Raw genomic sequence first — 25,148 nt, 5'->3', positions numbered from 1 at the left:
TCTGTTAAGGCTACACGGGGAATCTTTGTCTTTGTGTTTTTTCGTCCGTGTGCCTCCACAACCAGAGCGGCCAGGTTCAATGCCGGCGTCCGTGCGGGCGCGCGGCGTGGAGCCTGGAGCGGCGGGGAACCGGTCGAGAGCTGCCCGCTCCGTACGGAGCCTCGGTGAGATGGGGATAATGGTGGCGATGATTGTGGTGGTGGTGACGGTGGTACCAGCGGTGTCAAGATCGGCCTCTATATATGGAGGACGCGCGTGAAGGGACGCTGCTACTGGTCAGTTGGAGGCAGTCGCCCTGCAACAACAACGGTGGGCAGAGGTGCGACGCTCACAACAACGAGCGGAGCGCCGGGAGGATAAAATGCAGCGAGCTGGCAGAGTGGGGGGGGGGGGGGGGTACAGCTGGTTGCATCTGCCAGTCATCTTAGTCGGCCAACCCATGGCACCTGGGTCTGTTCCGTGACATCCTGTCAGCAGCGAGCCTTCGACACTTCACGTGGCCTCAAAGTGCACATGGCCTGGTACAGGCCCCGTCGTGACGTCACAGCCACTTAGCGGCGAATGGCGGCTGTTGTTGTTGATGGTGCTAGTAGAGGTAGTTGGTGGTGAATGATGGCGGTTGTGTTGTTTCTGATTGATGAATGTGAAAGTTGGTGTTGATAGGGGGTGTGGTGGTGGTGAATGTGCTTGTGGTGGTGATGCTGTTAGTGGGGAGCGGTGGTGTAGCAGTGAGCATGCTGCGCTACAAACCCGGTCCTGGGGCTCCCCTAGGTCGACTCAGCCTCAAATGAGTACCTGGTGCGGTGTGTAAACATCGCCACTGGGGAAACAAAGGCGGCCGGGCGTGGTGTTGGCCACCCACCCCCTCGTGTACCGTGCTGGCCTTCACAGGTGCTCGCTAACAGCACTTGCCCCAACAGTCCGATCAGGCTGTAGGGGGATCTTTGTCTTTGATGCTGGTAGTGGTGGTGTGTGATAGTGTTGTTGCTGATGGGGATGTTGCTGCTAATGGGATCATGATGAGGTGATGGTGATAACGGTGATGGTTTTGTGTGCCTAGCCACACCGCCCTCCTTAGGATAAAGACAAAGATCCCCCGTATAGCCTGAACAGACTGTTGGGGAAAGTGCTGTGAAAGACATACTCGCGCACACAAAAACGCTTACTCACGTACACGTGCTCACACGCACACGCACGTGCTCACACGTGCACATATACATGCTCACATGTGCTCACACGCACACACACGTGCTCACACGCGCACACATACGTGCTCACATGTGCTCACATGTGCTCGCACGCGCACATATACATGCTCACATGTGCTCACGCGTGCTCGCACGTACTCGCACTCACGCGCGAATAGGGGGGAGAACTCTCGGATGCTGTGACCGTGGCGTGTCGCCCGTCGCATGATTGATGCCCTCACAGATTTTTATCAGCGGCGCGGACAATGATCCATTGAGTACGGTACGAGTTTCCACACTCGTGTGTGTGTGTGTGCGCGCGCCTCTGTGTGTGTGTGCGCGCGCCTTTTTGTATGTGCATCTGTCTGTGTGTGTGTGTGCGCGCCTCTGTGTGTGTAGTGGGGAGCGATAGTGTAGCGGTTAGCGCGCTGCGCTATGAACCTGTGTGTGCGCGTGAGTAGACGAGTCCGTGTGTGTCTGTGTGTGCGCGCGCCTCTGTGTGTGTGTGCATCTGTCTGTGTGTGTGTGTGTGCCCGCCTCTGTGTGTGTGTGTGCGTGCGCGTGAGTGGACGAGTCCGTGTGTGTCTGTGTGTGTGTGTGCGCGCATGTGTTTAGATTGAGAGCGGTAGCGTAGCAGGTTTAGCGCTACGCTGCGCTGCAAACCCCGGCAACCCGAGCTCGAGTCCCGCTCACGGCCACCAACAGCGGTGACGACGATGTGATCCGGTCCGGGACCTCCCCTAGGTCGACTCGGCCTCAAATGAGAAACCTGGTGCGGTGTGCAAGCATCTCCACTGGGGAGACAAACGTGGCCGGGGGTGGTGCTGGCCACCCACCCCCTCGTGTGCCGTGCCGGCCTTTCATAGGTGCTGCTCGCGAACAGCACTTGCCCCAACAGTCTGTTGAGGCTACACGGAGGAGGAGGAGGAGCGGGGGGGGGGCTCTTTTGCCTTTTGCTTGGAAAGAATTGTGGTGAATACAGCGCTTCGAGTGGCTGCAGGGCTCACGTGACCCCGTTAATGTCTAATAATATAATATGATGTCGACTTCGTCTCCTGAGTGATAGGGATCAACTGCGGCATGTGGTCCCCAAGTGGTCTCGCGCCACCAGCACTGTTAACCGGGTCTCTTGTCTCCCACCTCCTCCACCCCTACCACCTCTCCCCATCCGCCCCGCCTCTCCCACAATCTCTCACCTCTCCCCCCCTCCCACGTCTACCCCTCCCGCACGTGCCGATCGTCGCGGCAGCCGAGGAGGCGACGGCGGCCGTGTGCCGCGTGCGGCCCGTCTCCCTGGAGATCCCCAGGTCCCAGATCGACTCGACGTCGGCCAACTTCCTGGTGTGGCCGCCCTGCGTTGAGCTGCCTCGCTGCTCGGGCTGCTGCAACACGCACAGCGTGCGCTGCCAGCCGTCGCGCACGCGCCACAAATACGTGAAGGTGACGAGCGCAGCACATCCAGCCGACCTGCGCACCCGCACCGGGGCCAACCACAGAACACCGCACCAACCACCCTGACCAACCACAGAACGCCGCACCAACCGCCCTGACCAACCACAGATCACCGCACCAGCCACCCTGACCAACCACAGAACACCGCACCAACCGCCCTGACCAACCACAGAACACCGCACCAGCTGCCCTGACCAACCACAGAACACCGCACCAGCCGCCCTGACCAACCACAGAACACCGCACCAACCGCCCTGACCAACCACAGAACACCGCACCAACCGCCCTGACCAACCACAGAACACCGCACCAACCGCCCTGACCAACCACAGAACACAGCACCAATTGCCCTGACCAACCACAGAACACCGCACCAACCACCTTGACCAACCACAGAACACCGCACCAACCGCCCTGACCAACCACAGAACACCGCACCAGCCGCCCTGACCAACCACAGAACACCGCACCAACCGCCCTGACCAACCACAGAACACCGCACCAGTCGCCCTGACCAACCACAGAACACCGCACCAACCGCCCTGACCAACCACAGAACGTCGCACCAACCACTCTGACCAACCACAGAACACCGCACCAGCCGCCCTGACCAACCACAGAACCCCGCACCAACCACTCTGACCAACCACAGAACACAGCACCAACCGCCTTGACCAACCACAGAACACCGCACCAACCACCCTGACCAACCACAGAACATCGCACCAACCGCCTTGACTAACCACAGAACATCGCACCAACCGCCTTGACCAACCACAGAACACCGCACCAACCACCCTGACCAACCACAGAACACCGCACCAACCACCCTGACCAACCACAGAACACCGCACCAACCGCCCTGACCAACCACAGAACACCGCACCAACCGCCCTGACCAACCACAGAACACGGCACCAACCGCCCTGACCAACCACAGAACACCGCACCAGCCACCCTGACCAACCACAGAACACCGCACCAACCGCCCTGACCAACCACAGAACACCGCACCAGCCGCCCTGACCAACCACAGAACACCGCACCAACCGCCCTGACCAACCACAGAACACCGCACCAACCGCCTTGACCAACCACAGAACACCGCACCAACCGCCCTGACCAACCACAGAACACCGCACCAACCGCCCTGACCAACCACAGAACACCGCACTAGCCACCCTGACCAACCACAGAACACCGCACCAACTGCCCTGACCAACCACAGAACACCGCACCAACCGCCCTGACCAACCACAGAACACCGCACCAGCCGCCCTGACCAACCACAGAACACCGCACCATCCGCCCTGACCAACCACAAAACACCGCACCAACCGCCCTGACCAACCACAGAACACCGCACCAACCACCCTGACCAACCACAGAACACCGCACCAACCGCCCTGACCAACCACAGAACACCGCACCAGCCGCCCTGACCAACCACAGAACACCGCACCAACCGCCCTGACCAACCACAGAACACCGCACCAGCCGCCCTGACCAACCGCAGAACACCGCACCAACCACCCTGACCAACCACAGAACACCGCACCAGCCGCCCTGACCAACCACAGAACACCGCACCAACCGCCCTGACCAACCACAGAACACCGCACCAGCCGCCCTGACCAACCACAGAACACCGCACCAACCACCCTGACCAACCACAGAACACCGCACCAACCGCCCTGACCAACCACAGAACACCGCACCAGCCGCCCTGACCAACCACAGAACACCGCACCAACCGCCCTGACCAACCGCAGAACACCGCACCAACCGCCCTGACCAACCACAGAACACTGTGCCCACCGCACCAGCCACCCTGACCAACCGCAAGCCACCGCACCCACCGCTAACATTGCGCGACGTCATGTTGAATTGTATTTCATGCACTGCAATGTATATTGCAATGTATATTGCAGTGCATCACGTGACATTTAATCATGAGTACTGCATTACATCGCATTGTATTACCATCACGTGACATCGTGTTGCATAGCATTACGTTGCGTTGTACTGAATCACAGTTCATTACATTTTAATGCATCACATTGTAAATGTGTTGTATATTGCATTGTATAACATGACACCGCATGCCATTGCATGGTGTGGGTGTGGTTATGGGGGGCATGGGGGGGGGGAGTGTAGCGGTTAGCGCACCAGGCTTCCCCTAGGTCGACTCAGCCTTGAGCGTGGTGTTTCCTGCCCGCACACACAGAATCAAAATTTTTCATTACACTGAAGGAATCCGATGAGCTATGAAGTTATTTTTCCCACAGATGTCCAGAAGGGTGCACTGAGGATGGGGGGGGGGGGGTCCAGAGCGTTACAGAAACAAACAATAACGAGAGGAACACGACAGGAGCCCCGTCGCTCGCTCGCTCGCTGAAACAGCACTCGCACCAAACGGTGCGTTTTCAATACGAAGGCTTTACTCCCTTTGTGTCTGCCAGGTGGCCAAGATCGAGTACGTGAAGCGACGCACTCTCCTCAAGGAGGCCCTCGTCAAGCTAGAGGAGCACCTCGACTGCACGTGCGGCTGCCTTGCCGGACACGGGGACTGCCGCGACAGTGACGGTAACGCCAGCGGCGTCCCACCGCTCGCCTCTCCTCGCCCCGCTCGCTCGCTCGCTCGCTCGCTCTCCCCGCCTGGGCATCAGACTCCCAGGCAGCAGCATCGCCAACATCACCAACGCCGCCACCAATGCCAATACCCGCCGCACGGTGACGTCACCGCGGCGCCCGTACCAGGCCCGGGTGCACTTTGAGGCCACGTGAAGTCGTCGAAGGCTCGCTGCTGGCAGGAGGTCACGGGACAGACCCAGGTGCCATGGGCTGACTGCCTGAGATGACTGGCAGATGCACCAGCTGTGCCCCCTACTGTGCCACCTCCACCACAACCGCAGCCACCGCGACGGTCATCGATAGCGAGGTGTTCGTTGATGGAGGCCGACTCGTCATTCACTGACTCACTGGCAGTATGATTCGTGCATTGACTCACAGGCAGTTCGATTCGTTCATTGACCCGCGGGCTGTTTGAGTGATTGAACACCGCTTGTTGACCAACAGGCGGTCAAAGTCGCCCACCGGCGGACGGCACCGCGATCAGACTTGGCTCGTCGGTGAATCGGTCACGGAGCTGAAACCAACGTCACCAAACACACAACCCTCACCCGCACGTAGATACCAGCAGCTACAGCAGCAACAACAGCAGCAGCAGCAACAGCAGCTACAGCAGCAGCAGCTACAGCAGGTGTAGCAGCTACAGCAGCAGCAACTACAGCAGGTGTAGCAGCTACAGCAGCAGCAGCACTACAGCAGGTGTAGCAGCTACAGCAGCAGCAGCAGCTACAGTAGCAGCTACAGCAGCAGCTACAGCAGCAGCTACAGCTACAGCAGGTGTAGCAGCTACAGCAGCAACAGCAGCAGCTACAGCAGCAACAGCAGCAGCTACAGCAGCAGCTACAGCAGCAGCTACAGCAGGTGTAGCAGCAGCTACAGCAGCAGCTACAGCTACAGCAGCAGCTACAGCTACAGCAGCAGCTAGAGCAGCAGCTACAGCTACAGCAGCAGCTGAATCCCCAGAGAATTTGGCGCAGCCCTCGGTGGGACCGTGGCCTTGAGGTGGGGGGAGATGGTGGGGGGGGGGGGGTCACGCACGCAGCCTGAGTGGTGGAGGTGGAAGGCGGAGGGAGATACGGGGGGGGGGGGGGGCATTGTGACGTTGCCCGAGGGGAGGCGAGAGGTGTGGAGGAGGAGGTGGGGGGGACTGTGGGGGAGGAGGGGGATGTCACTTTGTGAAGTTGACGGGGCAGTTGTTTAAATCCAGAAAGCCGCAGGGATTGGGGGAGGTGAGGATGTGAGAGGGCGGGAGGGAGGGAGGGGGATCTTTGTGACAGCGGTGGCGTCTCTCTTGGGAGGTTTAAGTCCCGGGAACGGAGGGAGCGACTCTCCTGGGGAGGTAGAGCACGTGGTCGTGGTGACGCTCCATGGAGTGGCTGTGTTGTCCGCCCCCCACCACCCCCCCCCCCCCCCCCCACATTTAAAATAATAGATAGAATCGTTTCACTTGCACTCCTCATCCTCATCATCACCTCCCCCCCCTCTACTCACTCCCCCCCCCCCCCCCCAGTCGTGGAACGCTGCGGTGGTGATGGCGATGACGCCTGTGCGTCGCGCTCGGGCGAACAGACAAACGGGCACTGGAAAAAGAGACAGCGAGAGACAGCGAGAGAGAGAGACAGGGAGAGACAGCGAGAGAGAGAGAGACTGCGAGAGCGAGCAAGAGAGAGAGACAGCGAGAGAGAGCGGGAGATAGCGAGCAAGAGAGAGAGACAGTGAGAGATAGCGAGCGAGAGAGACTGCGAGAGCGAGCAAGAGAGAGAGAGACAGCGAGAGAGAGCGAGCGAGAGAGAGCGATAGAGACCGAGAGCGAGCGAAAGAGAGAGACAGCGAGAGAGAGTGAAAGAGAGAGACAGTGAGAGGGAGACAGGGAGAGACAGCGAGAGAGAGAGAGACAGCGAGAGAGACCGAGAGCGAGCGAAAGAGAGAGACAGCGAGAGAGAGTGAAAGAGAGAGACAGTGAGAGGGAGACAGGGAGAGACAGCGAGAGAGAGAGACAGCGAGAGAGAGCGAGAGATAGCGAGCAAGATAGAGACAGCGAGAGAGAGTGAAAGAGAGACAGCGAGAGGGAGACAGGGAGAGATAGCGAGAGAGAGTGAAAGACAGAGAGTAAGAGAGAGAGAGAGCGAGAGACAGCGAGAGAGTGTGAAAGAGAGAGAGCGAGAGGGAGACAGGGAGAGATAGCGAGAGAGAGTGAAAGACAGAGAGAGAGAGCGAGAGAACGAGAGAGCGAGAATGTTGTTGGCGAGGTGCCAGTCACGGCGTCCTCGTTAATTATCCGCGCACCTGACGAGGCAGAAACGCGAAAAACCTGTAGCGAGTTTCTGGGGGGGGGGGGGGGGCACGGAGCTCGGCCAAACACAGCCTGCGGAGATGCGTACACGGAAGGGAGTGGGGGGGGAGCGAGGTGGGGGTGCAGGGCGGACGGAGGTTGGTGCTGTACATCCTCCCCCCCCTCCCCTCTCACCCTTATAGCAGCGCCTCTTTCAACGCCTCTTCACCTCCGTGGTTCTCAGGACCTCGGTACCACGTTGCGGTCTATGGGATTGCTCTCTTTTGACTGGGGGGGGGGGCTGGGGGGGGGGCTGGAGTGGGAGTTGTGGGCGGGGCGGGGGGGGGATATTGCGGCTGTCACTGACGGGAGGGGTGGGGGGTGGGTTCGTTGTTTTGTAAATGAGACGAAGTCGCCTTTCGGGACCAAGATGTCGAACCACGGACCCGCGACGTATTTTGGGATTGTCGGCCCGCTGCTGCGCCCCCAAGCGCCGCGCTTCCTCGGCCGGGTTTCGAGTTCCGTCGTCACGTGACGGCGGCGACCAGCTGGTTCTAATGTCGCCAGCAATTAGAACCAGCATCATCAGGCGGGGGACAGCTTAGAGCATTTGTAGTTGCTGTTGCTGACCGATGGACGTCGGGGTTTTAATTTCTCGCTCGAGATGTTTCCCGGGCCGCTGGCGAGACTGGGTAGACCGGAGCACGCGGCACGTGAGCAGTGTCCACAGCGAGAGGGGTTGTCCTGGATGCGGCGTGCCCCCCCGGATCCGGGATCATTGTTCCGTGTCGCCGACTCGAGACGGCGAGACCCCGGCTGGAATGTTGATCCGTGGAGGAGCTCACGGCTCCGAGTGACGAACTCGTGCTCATATCTTCCCCTTCCTTCCCTCCCTTCCCGCTCTCCTCCTGCCTCCCTGCTGCTGCTCCTCCTCCCCCCCCCCCCTTCAATCCTCAAGGTCCCAATGAATCTCAGCACTGCCAAGACGGCCTCTGCGGGAAAGGTGAGATGCTCGCACACCGGGGGAAGGCCCCCCCCCACCCCCTCCACCCTCTCCCCCCACCATCCCCCCCCCCAACACCGGTGGTGGCTCAGGGGCTCTGTTGGTAATGTGGTCGATCCATGGGGGGTGGGGGGGGGGGGTACACTCGCTCTTGCCATCGAAATGGGGAATTCGTGCCGCTGGCTCAGAGATGAAAGCATGGGAAGAGTCGCCACCCCCTCCCCCCGCCCCATGCTGGTGTATGCGATGTTGAACTTCTTTCGCTCCGCTCGCAGCTCTCCGTGCCAACTGGGAAGATGCTTGCAGGTTGTTGAGTCAGGGCGGCAATGAGCTTGATGGAAATGTACACGAATGTTGTTTTTTTATTTACGAATGTATCCCACCCCCCCCACCCCCCCCCCCAATTCCCCCCTCCCCTCCACCACTTGTTTACAGGTGTCAGATGATGGTCGTTACAGCCGGCGGATCGCGCGCACACAGCGAGAGAGACAGCTGCCTGCCTCGCCTACCCCCCACCACTCCTTCCTCCGCCCTCCCCACTCCCCCGGCCCGCCCACGTGTCCTCCATTGTGACGCCACAAGCCCCCGAACCCGGAAGCTCGCGCACGTGGCACGAACCGCGGCTCGGACGGTGACGAGCGACGGGGTCCGAGGGACGCACGCGGCGAGAGAGAGAGAGGGAGAGAGAAAGAGAGAGAGAGGGAGAGAGAAAGAGAGAGAAAGAGAGACTGGCGAAGAAATCGCCGCTGCTGCTGCCGAACCCCCGAACCCTGGAACCCCTGATCACGGACCCCCGGCGAGCGAGTGGCGGAGGCCACAGGGCGGGGGTGGGGGTGGGGGGGAGCGACAGCGATTTGCTGGCGCGGGAAGTGATTAAAGAAGACGACGCCGGGAGAAGAGGGCACAATGAGAGAGGGGGGAGATGTTGCGAGGACGTTTGCCGTTGCAAGAACAGGAACGGGAAGGGGGGAGAATGGCCGCGAGATAGCGGAACGAAGCACGGGATGGCGACAGAACGACAAGGGGTGGGGGGGGGGGTGGGGGGTGGGGGTCAGGGAGTGGGGGCATGAGAGTGTCGGGGCGTGAAGCGCTCCCGGGAGGAAGGAGACGGAGCGGACCAAGCGCGAGACGCTTGAGCGAGTCGCGAGTATTTCCGGGGTGAGTCCCAAGTCCTCTGGGGCGAGGCGTTGGACTGGGTGGGTGGGTGGGCGGCGGGACTGGAGGAGCCGAACCTTACCCCTCCCCCACCTTCCCTGGCACGACTCTGGGCAGTTTGCGGAAATCACAAAACGGAGAGAAACGCCGCGACTTGGGAGAGACGTGGAAGGGTTTGTGTGTGTGGTGTGTGGTGTGTGTGGTGTGTGTGTGTGGTGTGTGGTGTGGGGTGTGTGTGGTGTGTGTGTGGTGTGTGTGTGTGGTGTGTGTGTGTGGTGTGTGTGTGTGTGTGTGTGTGTGTGGTGTGTGTGTGGTGTGTGTGTGGTGTGTGTGTGGTGTGTGTGTGGTGTGTGTGTGGTGTGTGTGGTGTGTGTGGTGTGTGGAGTGGAGGAGGGAGAGGTGAGAGCCCTCTTCGTGCCATTGGGGTTCACGAACGTGGCATCCGCAGATCCCCCCCCCCCCCTGGAAACTGCTGGTGTTGGTCGACACAGCGGGTGGTGGGGGGGGGGCGATGTAGGGGGGGGGGGCGATGAGGTTGTTGGAGAGGGGGTTCTCATCATCGCTTAGGGGGAGATGGGGGGGGGGGTGATTTCACGGTCGCTACGGTGAACGATTTTTTCTTTTTTTTGTTAAACCTAAGATGTTCTCTTACTCCACGGGCTCTAAAGTCCGTCTATGGTTCTGCATTTGTCGACGGGAACGAGCCGTCGATTATAATCGATTGTCATGGATGATTGTTGTTGATGCGATTAGCGTATCGAGTCGTGACTGTGAATCGCTGCTACTGCTGGTGGAGGTGAAAAATGGTGATGAGTGTGGTGAGTGGTGGTGGTTAGGGTTTGTGGTTAGGGTGAGGGTTTGTGGTTAGGGTGAGGGTTTGTGGTGAGGGTTTACGGTTATGGTGAGGGTTTGTGGTTAGGGTGAGGGTTCGTGGTTAGGGTGAGGGTTATGGTGAGGGTTTGTGGTTAGGGTGAGGGTTTGTGGTGAGGGTTTGTGGTTAGGGTGAGGGTTTGTGGTTAGGGTGAGTGCTAGGGTGAGGATGTTGGTAGTGAATGGTGGATTGACCACGGCTGTTGATGTTGCTGCTGCTGCTGTTGCTGGTGGTGGTAATGATGACGAATGAATGAACGCTCCACACAACCGCTGTGTCCCAGCCCGTCGCGGCCACGTTGATGGCCCCTCCGGGCGAGGCGTTTAAACTTTTTTTGTTTTGCCATAGAGCGTGGCGCGTGCTTGTTGTTGTTGTACCGCGTTATTTTCCTTTAAAAACAAAAAATGTATTTACAGAAATACCAGTTAAGCCGTCGCCCGTTGTATTTTTTTTTTTAATGAGCGTTGCTAATATTCGAGTTTGTCGCTCGGTTAAATTGTATCGGTGCCGGTTACCCAGAGCTCGCCTCTCAATCTGCGGCTGACTCGGGGAGACCGACAATGTCGGTCCCTCCTCCGTATGGCCTCTCACAGACTGTTGGTTGCGGCAAGCGCTGTTAGCGAGTAGCAAGCAACTTATGAAGGCCGGCACGGCACACGATGTTTACGACACACCGCACCAGGTACTCACTTGAGGCCTAGTCGACCCGGTGGGAGGCCCAGGACCGGATCAGATAATCGTCACCGGTGTTTCTGGCCGTGAGCGGTAATCGAACTTGGGGGCCTGCCGAGTTATTCGTGCAGCGTAACGCTAACCGCTGCACCACTACGCGCTGACCACAACTTGATAACACACGCGCGCGTGCACACGCCACGTGTAGACGTCTATTATGCTAACCGGCGCGTGCATCATTCATTGGCAATCTTCACCAATCAATCCACTTCTGTTATCATCTCCCCACATGACCACGCAAATGAACTCGGGTCGTTCACTCACTCCAGCATCCACTTTAAATTTGCTAAATCCAACAAAAGCCAGCGTTATTGACAATGACATTCTGCGGGTTATCACGAGTTCCCCGCAACCCACACCCCCCCCCCCTATTGAACCCCAAATGTTATACATCGCAAATCAAATGATCCTTGCTGTGCCGGAGAATTGTGCAGTTGCTCGTACCAACGGTGGAGGGGTTGAGCCAGTGAAAAACGCACAGGTTTGACTCCCTGTGAAAAATAACGTAGCTCAGCAAGTGGAACCTTTTTAACCGACCGATGGTGGTTGTGGTGGTAGTTGAAAAGTGGTCGTGGTGATGGTTGACTCTGTCCTACGATTGAACCGAGACGTTTACACTGCGCGCCTGTTTTATCTGCTGGGCTGAGCTGTCTCCCGTGAGACATTTATCACCACACTTACCAATTGCCAGCGGTGTAATTACGATTGCTTTGTCACGATCCACGCATCTCCCGGGGTTGTAAACGCGCACGCGCGGCAACCGATTCATTGACGTGTCTTGCGATGTATTATAGAAACGCAAATCGTATACCGTACTGAAATTACACTTGGGTTAAGGGAGCAACTGGAACTACTCTACAGCTCGATGCAGACAATGAAACGAGATGGGGGTGTGGGTTGGGGGGGGGGAGTTACAGAAATAATTACTTGAATCAAATAATAACCCCGAATCGTGACGATTTATGGAATCGCTGTGCAGAGCGGATGGGGTGGTGGTGGTGGTGGTGGCGGTACAAATTGAATGCTAGCCGTCGATGTAAATGAAAGAAACTTCGGTTTCGTCTCGAGTGATGTCTTTCGTATGGGACAGGAGTTGAGTAGCAGCTACAATTAATCGGTGGTGGTAGGGCCGTCCATAGCGGGGGTGGGGGGGGGGGGCAAATCACACCGCGTGCCCCCCTCCCCCGACGGCTTCAGACGAAACCGGGAGGACTACATCTCACACCGTGACGTCGAAGGGCGCCTCTCAAAGCGCGTGGCCCGGGCCAGTCGCCCCGATTTGCCATCCCGTACGAGCGGCTTTGCCTACCTCCTCCTCCTCCCAGTGTCGGGAGAGATGGAAACCACTGAATTCACCCCCCCCCCCCCACCACACTCCCCCCCTCCCCAAAGCGCGGGGCCCGGGCCAGTCGCCCCGATTTGCCATCCCGTACGAGCGGCTTTGCCTACCACTTCCTCCCAGTGTCGGGAGAGATGGAAACCACTGAATTGAACCTCCCCCCCCCCCCCCATGCAAGTGGGTGAAATGGTCCAGTCCGCTTTATGTGTATCACATGTTGGGCTGTTTGTATGCCGCGTGTTAAGTTAAGTTACGCCGCGTCTCGAGTATGCGCGAAACCTTTGCTCGTCCGTACCCTGCGAACGCCAAAAGTGAAAAGCCAATGGACATTGCAAAACTGACTGAACCTTTTGCACGATGCTGGTGGGCATCATCGACGCGCGTGCGTGAGAGGGTCTGGGGTACAGGAACCTAACGGAGACTTGCAGTAGCCATACCCCTAACCGCACTCCCCCGCCAGACCATAACCACCATAACGAATCAATCGGACCATAACCCGAAGCACACTCGCCAAGCAGACACGAGGTGCGAGAAAGGACAACGCACTGAGCTGCTTTTTGTGCGCTAGTTTGTTGTCCTTCCCCACATTTTTTATTCGCGCGGGTGGGATACTTATGGTGCGAAAAAAGTTCCAACATGCATACAACCCTAACCCGTTGCCACACTAGACAAACCGATCCTGATCGCACAAGCCAATCGGATTCTCACCCTAACCACGCGAGCCAACCGAACATTATCCCTTCGCCCTAACATTTAACCCCCCCCCTACCACCTCACCAACCAACCCCCCCCCCCCCCCCCCAAGTCCAGCGCCACCTCTCTGGCTCGTCACCTCGCACCCCGTTCTCTCGGTTCGTTCGCTCGGCCCTGTCAACGTCACGTAGCCCGTTAGTGACGTCACGGCACGTGCGTTGAACCACGTGCCGTTGGTCCACGTGCCCGTATCGCCTGCCGTGGTGTGGACGCCGTGCTTCTCTCCTCCGCTGTTCGGTACTCGTGCTGTACAAGCGACGGGCTTCGCGTGTTCTTATTTATGGCGTAGCGAAGTTGTTGTTGTTGTTGTCGTCGTGCGAGCTCGCGGAACGCAAACGCCGTACCTCGTCGTCGCCCCGTTCATCGCCCCGTTCATCGCCCTCGAGGGACGGTCGTCGCCCCCTACAGCAGAACGTCCGAAGGGAGGGGGAGGACCTTTGTGGAACAAAAAGTATTTTTTGTTTTTTTTTAACTACGCATGAATATATCTATTTAACGCTGCAGCTCGATGCGATGTCCGTAACGACGAGGCGGTGAGAGTCAACTTGCGATTTCGTAAAAGTGCTGTCTATTGTCACTTATTGAACCAGGTGAGGGCCCATTGATTGGTAGATTAAGCCGGTCGATTATCCTTTATTTATCCGCGTGAGAGCGCCGTTGCGAGTTTGTATAATCCGGTGAATTGCCCTTTGTTGACTCAGGTGAGATCCCACTAAGCCGTATTGAGAGCCATCCCCCAAAGTGCCCTTTATTTAAGCCGCAGACCCAACCCTGGAGCGTAATCGCACGCAACAGTAAGGCCATTGTGTTCTAATGTCATAACTGGAGAGGCAATTTCGTATTAAACTTTTTTTTAAAACAAAAATGACCTTTGCTTTAAAACATTTTTTTTTTAGATTAAATGAAAATCTTTAACAATTGTCACTTTGTTCTTAACGCACAGCAGAGCCTCGGCATTGCCCACTCGGACAATATAATTGGCAAAAACAAAACGATGATGATAACGGTGGCGGTTCGTCTCGTGGTGGTTGTCCACCGGCGACCTCCACCCACCCAGGTTTTAGCCCTGGACTCAAAACCGGTGGCCGATTAACACCGCAGTCTGGCGCGTGCGTTGAGTGAGTGCCGTGGTGGCGTGGGTCAAGATAATTATCAGTGCCGAGCTTGATACATGAGACAAAGGCGGCCGAGTGGGTGTCATCTCAGTCAGTCGACCCGTGGCACTTGGGTCTGCCCCGTGACCTCCTGGCAGCGGGCGTTCGAAACTTCACGTGGCCTCAAGGTGCACATGGCCTGGCACAAGCGTCGTGGTGACGTCACCGCCACTTAGTGGCGAATGGCGGTTGTTGGTGGTAGAGCGGTTAGCGCGCTGCACGAGGAAGCTCGGCGAGCCGAGTTTGATTCTCGCTTACAGCCACCAACACCAGGTGACGATTATTTGAACCGGTCATGGGCCTCACCTCGGGCGACCCAGCCTCAGAGGAGTTACCTGGTGCGGTGTGTAAACATTCACCACTGAGGAGACAAAGGCGGCCGGGCGTGGTGTTGGCCACCCACCCCCTAGTGTTCCGTGCCGGCCTTCATAGGTGCTACTCGCTAATAGCACTTGCCCCAACAGTCTGTTCAGGCTATACGGGGGATCTTTGGCTTTGTTGTGGTGAGCCCATTTGACACCCACAGCCAATGCCCGCTCGCTTAACTACACTTGTGACAAACTATGGGCAAACGTCGGATCGCTAAACAATTGAAGTTGAAAGCATTGATGTGTTAGCTCTGTCTGCCTGTGGGGGGGGGGGGGGTCATGCGGGGGGTCACGCGAACTCTCGTAGGGAAGAGTCGATGGGGGTACACAGGTGTCGTGTTGCTATAAAGCATTAACCCTGGGTTATACCGGGCAATTTAATCGAGGCATGATCCAATATTCGGCAAAAAATGCTTCTCGTTAATTACCGGTGGGGGGCGGGGGCTGGGGGAGGGGGGGCTCCACTGTGTGATGACGTCACACGCCATGTCCTTCCCGAGTCGCGGTTAGCGGAGGAATAATTAGCCATGATCGCTCCGATGCTGGCTTGGAGACTAATTCCCTATCGATGTCTCTGGTTCGCGTTGTGTTGCCTGTTCCATGCGTTTCCTCTTTCTGCTGCTGCTGCTGTCCAAGCGGGGATTCACCCTGCTTCTTAATCGTCTTAATCGTGCTCAATCCACTGCTGCATGAGAGCTTTGGAATGCCATCTCTCTCTCCCCCCCCCCCCTGAGGATGTTCTCTGATCCACGTGCTCCCCTTTCTGTCTCGCAAAATGCTTCGCCGAGTACGGCCCGTCCCATACAGCACATTTCTAATGTCCCTTCTCGATGTCCACCTTGCTGATGTCCGTACGTCATCGCGGGTCATACGTTAATAGCATTGACAAACAACATCAAGAACCCCGCAATACGTCATTTGTCTTCCTTGTTTAAACGTCTCTCTCGCGCATCACTCGAGCGGACATTGGGATGATGCCCGTATCTGTCGGGATTGCGGGAAATTTTCACGTCACTGCACCGCGTGTATCCGTGGCGTATATAGCATAAAAAATATATTTGATCCCCTGCTGATTTTGTACGTTTGCCCACTGACAATAGAAATGATCAGTCTATAATTTTAATGGTAGGTTTATTTGAACAGTGAGAGACAGAATAACAAAAAAATCCAGAAAAACGCATGTCAAAAATGTTATAAATTGATTTGCATTTTAATGAGGGAAATAAGTATTTGACCCCTCTGCAAAACATGACTTAGTACTTGGTGGCAAATCCCGTCTTGGCAATCACAGAGATCAGACGTTACTTGTAGTTGGCCACCAGGTTTGCACACATCTCAGGAGGGATTTTGTCCCACTCCTCTTTGCAGATCTTCTCCAAGTCATTAAGGTTTCGAGGCTGACGTTTGGCAACTCGAACCTTCAGCTCCCTCCACATATTTTCTATGGGATTAAGGTCTGGAGACTGGCTAGGCCACTCCAGGACCTTAATGTGCTTCTTCTTGAGCCACTCCTTTGTTGCCTTGGCCGTGTGTTTTGGGTCATTGTCATGCAGGAATACCCATCCACGACCCATTTTCAATGCCCTGGCTGAGGGAAGGAGGTTCTCACCCAAGAGTTGACGGTACATGGCCCCGTCCATCGTCCCTTTGATGCGGTGAAGTTGTCTTGTCCCCTTCACAGAAAAACACCCCCAAAGCATAATGTTTCCACCTCCATGTTTTACGGTGGAGATGGTGTTCTTGGGGTCATAGGCAGCATTCCTCCTCCAAACACGGCGAGTTGAGTTGATGCCAAAGAGCTCAATTTTGGTCTCATCTGACCACAACACTTTTACCCAGTTGTCCTCTGAATCATTCATTGGCAAACTTCAGACGGGCATGTATATGTGCTTTCTTGAGCAGGGGGACCTTGCGGAAGCTGCAGGATTTCAGTCCTTCACGGCGTAGTGTGTTACCAATTGTTTTCGTGGTGACTATGGTCCCAAGCTGCCTTGAGATCATTGACAATATCCTCCCGTGTAGTTCTGGGCTGATTCCTCACCGTTCTTATGTTCATTGCAACTCCACGAGGTGAGATCTTGCATGGAGCCCCAGGCCGAGGGAGATTGACAGTTCTTTTGTGTTTCTTCCATTTGCGAATAATCGCACCAACTGTTGTCACCTTTCGATTTAAAGCTTTCATGACTGCAGGGATTCGTCTTTTTGGTTTTATTATTATTATTATTTTATTTAAATTCAACGTGACTTTACCGAAAGAACCAAGAAGATGTTGTCACCTTCTCACCAAGCTGCTTGGCAATGGTCTTGTAGCCCATTCCAGCCTTGTGTAGGTCTACAATCTTGTCCCTGACATCCTTGGAGAGCTCTTTGGTCTTGGCCATGGTGGAGAGTTTGGAATCTGATTGATTGATTGCTTCTGTGGACAGGTGTCGTTTATACAGGTAACAAGCTGAGATTAGGAGCACACTCTTAAAGGGAGTGCTCCTAATCTCAGCTTGTTACCTGTATAAAAGACACCTTGGAGCCAGAAATCTTTCTGATTGAGAGGGGGTCAAATACTTATTTCCCTCATTAAAATGCAAATCAATTTATAACTTTTTTGACATGCGTTTTTCTGGATTTTCTTGTTGTTATTCTGTCTCTCACTGTTTAAATAAACCTACCATTAAAATTATAGACTGATCATTTCTTCGTCAGTGGGCAAACGTACAAAATCATCAGGGGATCAAATTTGTTTTTCCCTCACTGTAGTGATCGCAGCTTTAAACTATCAGTGATGCAGCCTCACAAGCTGGTAGTTATTTTAACCACCCCAGATGACTGGTGCTGATTGATGACAATGGCGGCGATGATGATGGTGCTGCTTCTGAGTTGACCCTGGCTGAGATTTGAACTCTTATCCTTGAGATCGGAGGACAGACTGCTCTAATTCATAATAAAGGTTTTTGGGTTAGATCGCGTTATTTATAAATGTGTCGTAACCCTCCACCACCCAACACGGCCAATCAGCAAAAAAGTGTCACGTTTACAAAAGACAAATAGTTCACTACATTTACAGTTTGGATTCACTCTTCAACAGACCGGTGGGCTAAAGTAGTGAACTATTTTGTATTTTGTCAACGTGATACTTTTTTGCTGATTGGCCGTGTCGGGTGGTGGAGGGTTACGACACATTTATAAATAACGCGATCTAACCCAAAAACCTTTATTACGAATAATATTGGTCGCGAAAGCATATGTTTTAAACAGACTGCTCTAAGTTGCAAATTATCTGAATTGTATTACTCACAAGTGCTCTATTTAAATGCGTGTAAACATCGTTTTTGTTGTTGTTGTTTCAAGTGTTGTTAACGTGGTTGTTCGTTCGTTGTTCGTTGCCTGCCTGCAAAAAGTTTGCCAAATGTACAATTTTTTTTTTAATATCAAAGACCGTTTATAAAAGGTAGTGTATTTTATATCTCGCATTTTGTCCCTGTCTTTTTTTCACGTGATTGTAGATACGTATGTAATGTTCAATTTCTTTCGCACCGTACGTAGCCAACCGTGGTAAACGGAGGTGCGGGGGAAGGACAACACACTAAACACACAAAGCAGTTATGAGTTTTGATTTTAGAATGCATAGCTCCAGTGGCTTCCGAATATCGGAAGGAGGAGCGCGTTCCAGACGGCCGCTGAAGCAGCGCGTCTGAAAGCGCCCGATGTCAGTGACCGTCTTTTGTTTCGATGTCAAATAGCACCAACGCATGAACGTATTCCATCGCTCCGTCTCTTTGGAGAATGTCCCCTTTGCTAGACTGCAAATTCATCCCGTGACATAAGTCGGCCGTGTGTCCCATGTTCGGTAGTGCTGTTGGTGCGTCCTGCACCCATCACAGTCACTGTTGGTGCGTCCTGCACACATCACAGTCACTGTTGGTGCGTCCTGCACACATCACAGTCACTGTTGTTGCGTCCTGCACACATCACAGTCACTGTTGTTGCGTTCTGCACACATCACAGTCACTGTTGTTGCGTCCTGCACACATCACAGTCACTGTTGTTGCGTCCTGCACACATCACAGTCACTGTTGTTGCGTCCTGCACCCATCACAGTCACTGTTGTTGCGTCCTGCACCCATCACAGTCACTGTTGGTGCGTCCTGCACACATCACAGTCACTGTTGGTGCGTCCTGCACACATCACAGTCACTGTTGTTGCGTCCTGCACACATCACAGTCACTGTTGTTGCGTCCTGCACACATCACAGTCACTGTTGGTGCGTCCTGCACGCATCACAGTCACTGTTGTTGCGTCCTGCACACATCACAGTCACTGTTGTTGCGTTCTGAACACATCACAGTCACTGTTGTTGCGTCCTGCACCATCACAGTCACTGTTGGTGCGTCCTGCACACATCACAGTCACTGTTGTTGCGTCCTGCACCCATCACAGTCACTGTTGTTGCGTTCTGCACCCATCACAGTCACTGTTGGTGCGTCCTGCACACATCACAGTCACTGTTTGTGCGTCCTGCACACATCACAGTCACTGTTGTTGCGTCCTGCACACATCACAGTCACTGTTGTTGCGTCCTGCACACATCACAGTCACTGTTGTTGCGTCCTGCACCCATCACAGTCACTGTTGTTGCGTCCTGCACCCATCACAGTCACTGTTGGTGCGTCCTGCACACATCACAGTCACTGTTGGTGCGTCCTGCACACATCACAGTCACTGTTGGTGCGTCCTGCACACATCACAGTCACTGTTGGTGCGTCCTGGACGCATCACAGCCACTGTTGGTGCGTCCTGCACCCATCACAGTCACTGTTGGTGCGTCCTGCACCCATCACAGTCACTGTTGGTGCGTCCTGCACCCATCACAGTCACTGTTGTTACGTCCTGCACACATCACAGTCACTGTTGTTGCGTCCTGCACACATCACAGTCACTGTTGTTGCGTCCTGCACACATCACAGTCACTGTTGGTGCGTCCTGGACGCATCACAGTCACTGTTGTTGCGTCCTGCACACATCACAGTCACTGTTGTTGCGTCCTGCACCCATCACAGTCACTGTTGTTGCGTTCTGCACACATCACAGTCACTGTTGTTGCGTCCTGCACACATCACAGTCACTGTTGGTGCGTCCTGCACACATCACAGTCACTGTTGTTGCGTCCTGCACCCATCACAGTCACTGTTGTTGCGTCCTGCACCCATCACAGTCACTGTTGGTGCGTCCTGCACACATCACAGTCACTGTTTGTGCGTCCTGCACACATCACAGTCACTGTTGTTGCGTCCTGCACACATCACAGTCACTGTTGTTGCGTCCTACACCCATCACAGTCACTGTTGTTGCGTTCTGCACACATCACAGTCACTGTTGTTGCGTCCTGCACACATCACAGTCACTGTTGTTGCGTCCTGCACCCATCACAGTCACTGTTGTTGCGTCCTGCACCCATCACAGTCACTGTTGGTGCGTCCTGCACACATCACAGTCACTGTTGTTGCGTCCTGCACCCATCACAGTCACTGTTGGTGCGTCCTGCACACATCACAGTCACTGTTGGTGCGTCCTGCACACATCCCCATTCGGGGGGGGGGGGGCTCGGGGGGGGGGGGGGGGCAAAGCTGCTCAATGACGAAGCTGCTTCACGAGAAAGCGAATGATGGACACAAATCGGTGGATCACGCGCGCAGGTCCCAGGGGACAATTTGTCGCAATGTGGTTGATTGACTAATTAATTCACGATGCATCATCGACCGTGACTCGCTCCTTCCCGCGAGCGGGCGGGGGGGGGCTCTGAGTGTTCTCCGAGGAGGAATCCACCCCGCCCCCTACATCCTGCACTAACACAGGCGAGTTAGTCATTACAGCACAGTTGTACAAACATTATTTTTATCCCTGGGTAGTGTTATTTCCTAATTGCTTATGCCTTAAATGTATAGAAAATGGCTATTATTCCCCACAAACTTTGCTTTTGTGACCAGGATAGTCATATTTTGAAATGTACCTATTTTCAATGAGAACACGTGGTGTGCATTTATGTATTTCGTTCACATAAAGTCCTGGTCACAAAAGCAAAGTTTGTGGGGAATAATAGTCTTTTTTTCTTGTGTACGTACACGTGTGTGTGTGTACGTACACGTGTGTGTGTGTACGTACACGTGTGTGTATGTACTGGACACCCACCCCCTCGTGTGCCGTGCGGGCCTTCATAGGCGCTCGCTAACAGCACTTGCCCCTACAGTCTGTTCAGGTTATACGGGGATCTCGCAGTAGAAGCTGCATCATCAATTGCAGATGCAGCAGCAGTTGCAACAGCAGCTGTAGCAGCAGTAGCATCTACATCAGCTGTCGTCGTAGCAGCTGCAGTAGTAACAGTAGCAGCCGCAGCAGTAGAAGCTGCAGCAGTAGCAACAGCAGTAGCAGCAGTTACAACAGCTGTAGCAGCAGCTGCTATAACAGCAGTAGTAAACTGCAGCAGTAGGTGGTACAGGTGACGCATCTGCCAGTCGTCTCGTTCGGTCAACATATGGCACCCGGGTCTGTCCCGAGACCTCTTGTCCAGCGTTGGTTCCGACACTTCACCAGTGCCGGATTATCCTCGGAGCAAAAGTAGCTACATATGTAGCTACGGGCCCAGCGCTAAACGCTTTCAAGCAATCAATTCCGGTTCAGTGATTCTGCACTTTGCTCTATTACTATAGTACTATACCGCCTTCAACTTTTACGAACGACCGGGGTGTTTAGTGTCAGCGATTTGTGTCTTATTATCTGGCTGTATAGCAAATGCAAAAATACAATTACTTTATTACGCTAGTATTTTTTTTTGTTTTATCTGTTTATTTATTTTGGGCCCCTTGATAATGTACGCTACAGGCCCCCCCCCCCCCCACTAGCTCAATCCGGCACTGCACTTCACGTGGCCTTAAAGTGCACCTTGCCTGGCACAAGCTCCGTGTTGACGTCGCCGCCAGCTAAGTTAAGTGGCGAATGGCGATTGTCTTAAAGTGAGTCGTTGATGCGGTCTGTAAACATCACGGCTCGGGAGACAAAGGCGGCCGGGCGTGGTGTCTGGCCAACACCCCCACCCCACCCCCTCGTGTGCCACAGCGCCGGCCTTCGTAGGTGCTGCTACTCGTAACAGCACTTGCCCCAAGAATCTCTGCGAAGGCTACACGGGGTGCCTTTGCCTTGTGGGTGTGCATACGCGTATACAGTAAATCACTTAGGACCTCAGGTTGTTTGAGACGCCAACAATAATTGATTCGATTTATATTCATCGCGGCACGAGAACAAAGCCATCTGCCGCACCTGTCGCACCTGATAGCTTGGCCTAAATTATCTTCGCAGCTGCAGCGATTGCAGCAGCTGTTGCAGCTGTAGCAGTAGAAGCCGCAGCAGTAGCAACAGCAGTTACAACAGCTGTAGCAGCAGCAGTTGTTGCAGGCGCTGTAGCAGATGCAGCTGTAGCATCAGTTGCAGATGCAGCAGCAGTTGCAACAGCAGCTGTAGCAGCAGTAGCAACACCAGCAGTAACAGCAGCAGCAGCAGCTGCAGCAGTAGCATCTCTAAATCAGCTGTTGTAGTAGCAGCTGCAGTAGTAACAGTAGCAGCTGTAGCAGTAGAAGCTGCAGCAGTAGCAACAGCAGTAGCAGTTACAACAGCTGTAGCAGCAGCAGTAGTTACAGTCGCTGTAGCAGATGCAGCTGTAGCAGCAGCAGTTGCAGCTATAACAGCGGTAGTAACTGCAGCAGTAGCAGCAGCAGTATTTGTTGCAACAACAGTGGCAGTTACAATATCTGCAGAAGCTGTTGCAGGAGCAGTTGCAGCAGGAGCAACAGCAGTAGTAGTTACAACAGAAGTAACAGCTGCAGAAGTAGCAACATCAGCTGTAGCAGCAGCAACAGCTGTAGCAGTCACAGCTGCAGCAGGAGCAACAGCAGTAGCAGTTGCAACAGATGCAGCAGCTGCAGTAGCAGCAGCAGCAACAGCAGTAGCAGTAACAACAGATGCAGCAGCTGCAATTGCAGCAGTAACAGCAGTTACAACAGATGCAGCAGCTGCAGTACCAACAGCTGTAGCAGTAACAGCTGCAGCAGGAACAACAGCAGCAGTTACAACAGATGCAGCAGCTGCAGTAGCAGCAGCAACAGTTGTAGCAGTTACAACAGATGCAGTAGCAGCAGTAACAGCAGTTACAACAGATGCAGAACCTGCAGTAGCAGCAGCAGCAACAGCAGTAGCAGTTACAACAGATGCAGCAGCAGCTGCAGTAGCAGCAGCAGCAACAGCAGTAGCAGTTACAACAGATGCAGTAGCAGCAGTAGCAGCAGCAGCAACAGCTGTAGCAGTTACAACAGATGCAGTAGCAGCAGTAACAGCAGTTACAACAGATGCAGCTGCTGCAGTAGCAGCAGCAGCAACATCAGTAGCTGTTACAACAGATGCAGCAGCTGCAGTAGCAGCAGCAACAGCAGTAGCAGTTACAACAGATGCAGTAGCAGCAGTAGCAGCAGCAGCAACAGCTGTAGCAGTTACAACAGATGCAGTAGCAGCAGTAACAGCAGTTACAACAGATGCAGCAGCTGCAGTAGCAGCAGCAGCAGCAACAGCAGTAGCAGTTACAACAGATGCAGCAGCTGCAGTAGCAACAACAGCTGTAGCAGTTACAACAGATGCAGTAGCAGCAGTAGCAGCAGCAGCAACAGCTGTAGCAGTTACAACAGATGCAGCTGCTGCAGTAGCAGCAGCAGCAGCTCTGACTGCTCTGCAGGTCGCGCCTTGTGCCCGGGACGCCATTGAGCCCAGCGGGCTATTGGTGTCTCAGAATGACCCGGCGATGTCTTCGGTTCGGATTGATGGCTGTGCGTGCTAAGAGTTGATCTTGTACGTCTCAACTGAATGTTCATCGCTACCCCCCCCCCCCCCCCCGTAGGGGGTCGCACGATCCGGCGTGATGCGGGGACGTTGGGTGGGGGTGGCGCGGGGTGACACACAAAGGGCATCGACGTGTACCACGTGTCCCCTTGCCGCCAGCTGGTTTCGCCACTTTTGGTGACAACAACGAAGAAAAGCACAGGGAGATGAAGCCACGCGCCTTTTAATGTCTATTTCTGCAAAAGGGGTTGATTAACAACAACAGCAAAAAAATTTACAAGTAATACCCCGGTTTACGTCGGGGGATGCGTTCCTTGAAAGGTGTGACGACGAATATCGAAACGTCAATCGGAGCGATGTACAGGGTAGCAGTAGTACGTAGGTGGTGGTGGTGGTGGTGAAGGCTGTTGTTTTTCCCGAGTAAAGCCCATTTTAGCTAAGAAGTTGTTTTTTTTCCAAAATGAGGCGTGTCTCGTATAACCATGGCTTCATGCAACAAACGCGTTACACTCTCGTCTCGTATAGCTCCTGATCGTGCTGTTTGTCGCTGGCCGTTGGACGTTTTGGGCCTCTGGATCTGTGCTCAGCAACAGCGTTCATTTTTTACGTAAAACAATACCCAAAAAAGTAAATAAGCATGCATAATTCTTTAATAATTATTCTATAAATGTTTTACGTGTCCAGGAAAATGGTACTGAATCTTGAGCCTGGCTGCAAGATGTTTGAGAATGTAATAGCGAGCAAGAGATACAAAGGCGGTTAAGGCGCTCCTCTCTTCAAACGTGTGAGTGCGCGCAGGGAATTCCACATTCCTTCGACGGCGTCAGTCCATCCTACATTCACACTTTTTTTCATGAAGTTTGGACTGATTCATTGCGTGGTTTGCGTCTGTGTGTTTAATTTGTTGTCCTTCCCCCGCACCTCCGATGAGCACGCTGGGCCACGCACGGTGCGAAAGAGGAGTTCAGCGCACACATTCGCACGTAGACACGCGCGCGTGGATAAGGGCACGTAGTGCTGTCCGAGAGAGACGGATCGTCGACCCCAGGTGACAGGGTGGGGGGGGGTGACGAAATCGCCTCGTGTGCCGCTGCGAAGTGGATCCTGACACCTCGGGATCGCGAGAGGTGGCGGCTGCGACTTTGGGGGCAGGCCCTCATCCAGCAGTGGATTGACCGTGGCTGATTGATAAATGTACGTTATATTTTCAAACTCTCGGCGATCTTTTGTGCAAGTGCAGCGCCTCGCCTCGGCTGCCGCAACGCGCCTCAGTGACTCACACGACACACATTTGTAGAATTCATCTGTCACGAGCCGTACGCGCGTCGCCCATGCATACCTGCATAGGGAACACGCGTG

The 25,148-nt window shown here is 54.6% G+C and overlaps 1 protein-coding gene across 1 annotated transcript in view; it reads left to right on the top strand.

Annotated features, from left to right (window-relative positions):
- Positions 1 to 18,379, top strand: part of PDGFA (platelet derived growth factor subunit A) — a 34,292-nt gene extending 15,913 nt beyond the window's left edge. The window contains exons 3-7 of the mRNA XM_032978736.2: positions 66 to 164; positions 2,437 to 2,627; positions 5,102 to 5,225; positions 8,501 to 8,545; positions 8,981 to 18,379. Of these exons, the coding sequence (XP_032834627.1) occupies positions 66 to 164; positions 2,437 to 2,627; positions 5,102 to 5,225; positions 8,501 to 8,545; positions 8,981 to 8,991 (470 nt within the window). The 3' untranslated portion in view covers positions 8,992 to 18,379. The remainder of the gene's footprint in view (positions 1 to 65; positions 165 to 2,436; positions 2,628 to 5,101; positions 5,226 to 8,500; positions 8,546 to 8,980) is intronic.
- Positions 18,380 to 25,148: the final 6,769 nt, after the last annotated feature.

Source organism: Petromyzon marinus, chromosome 3 (genome assembly GCF_048934315.1).
Source record: "Petromyzon marinus isolate PM22_M1 ecotype Great Lakes invasive population chromosome 3, UKy_Petmar_22M1.pri1.0, whole genome shotgun sequence".
NCBI classification, from domain to species: Eukaryota; Metazoa; Chordata; class Hyperoartia; order Petromyzontiformes; family Petromyzontidae; genus Petromyzon; species Petromyzon marinus.
Note: the sequence above shows the minus strand (reverse complement) of the source record. Positions and strands in the feature narration are given on the sequence as shown.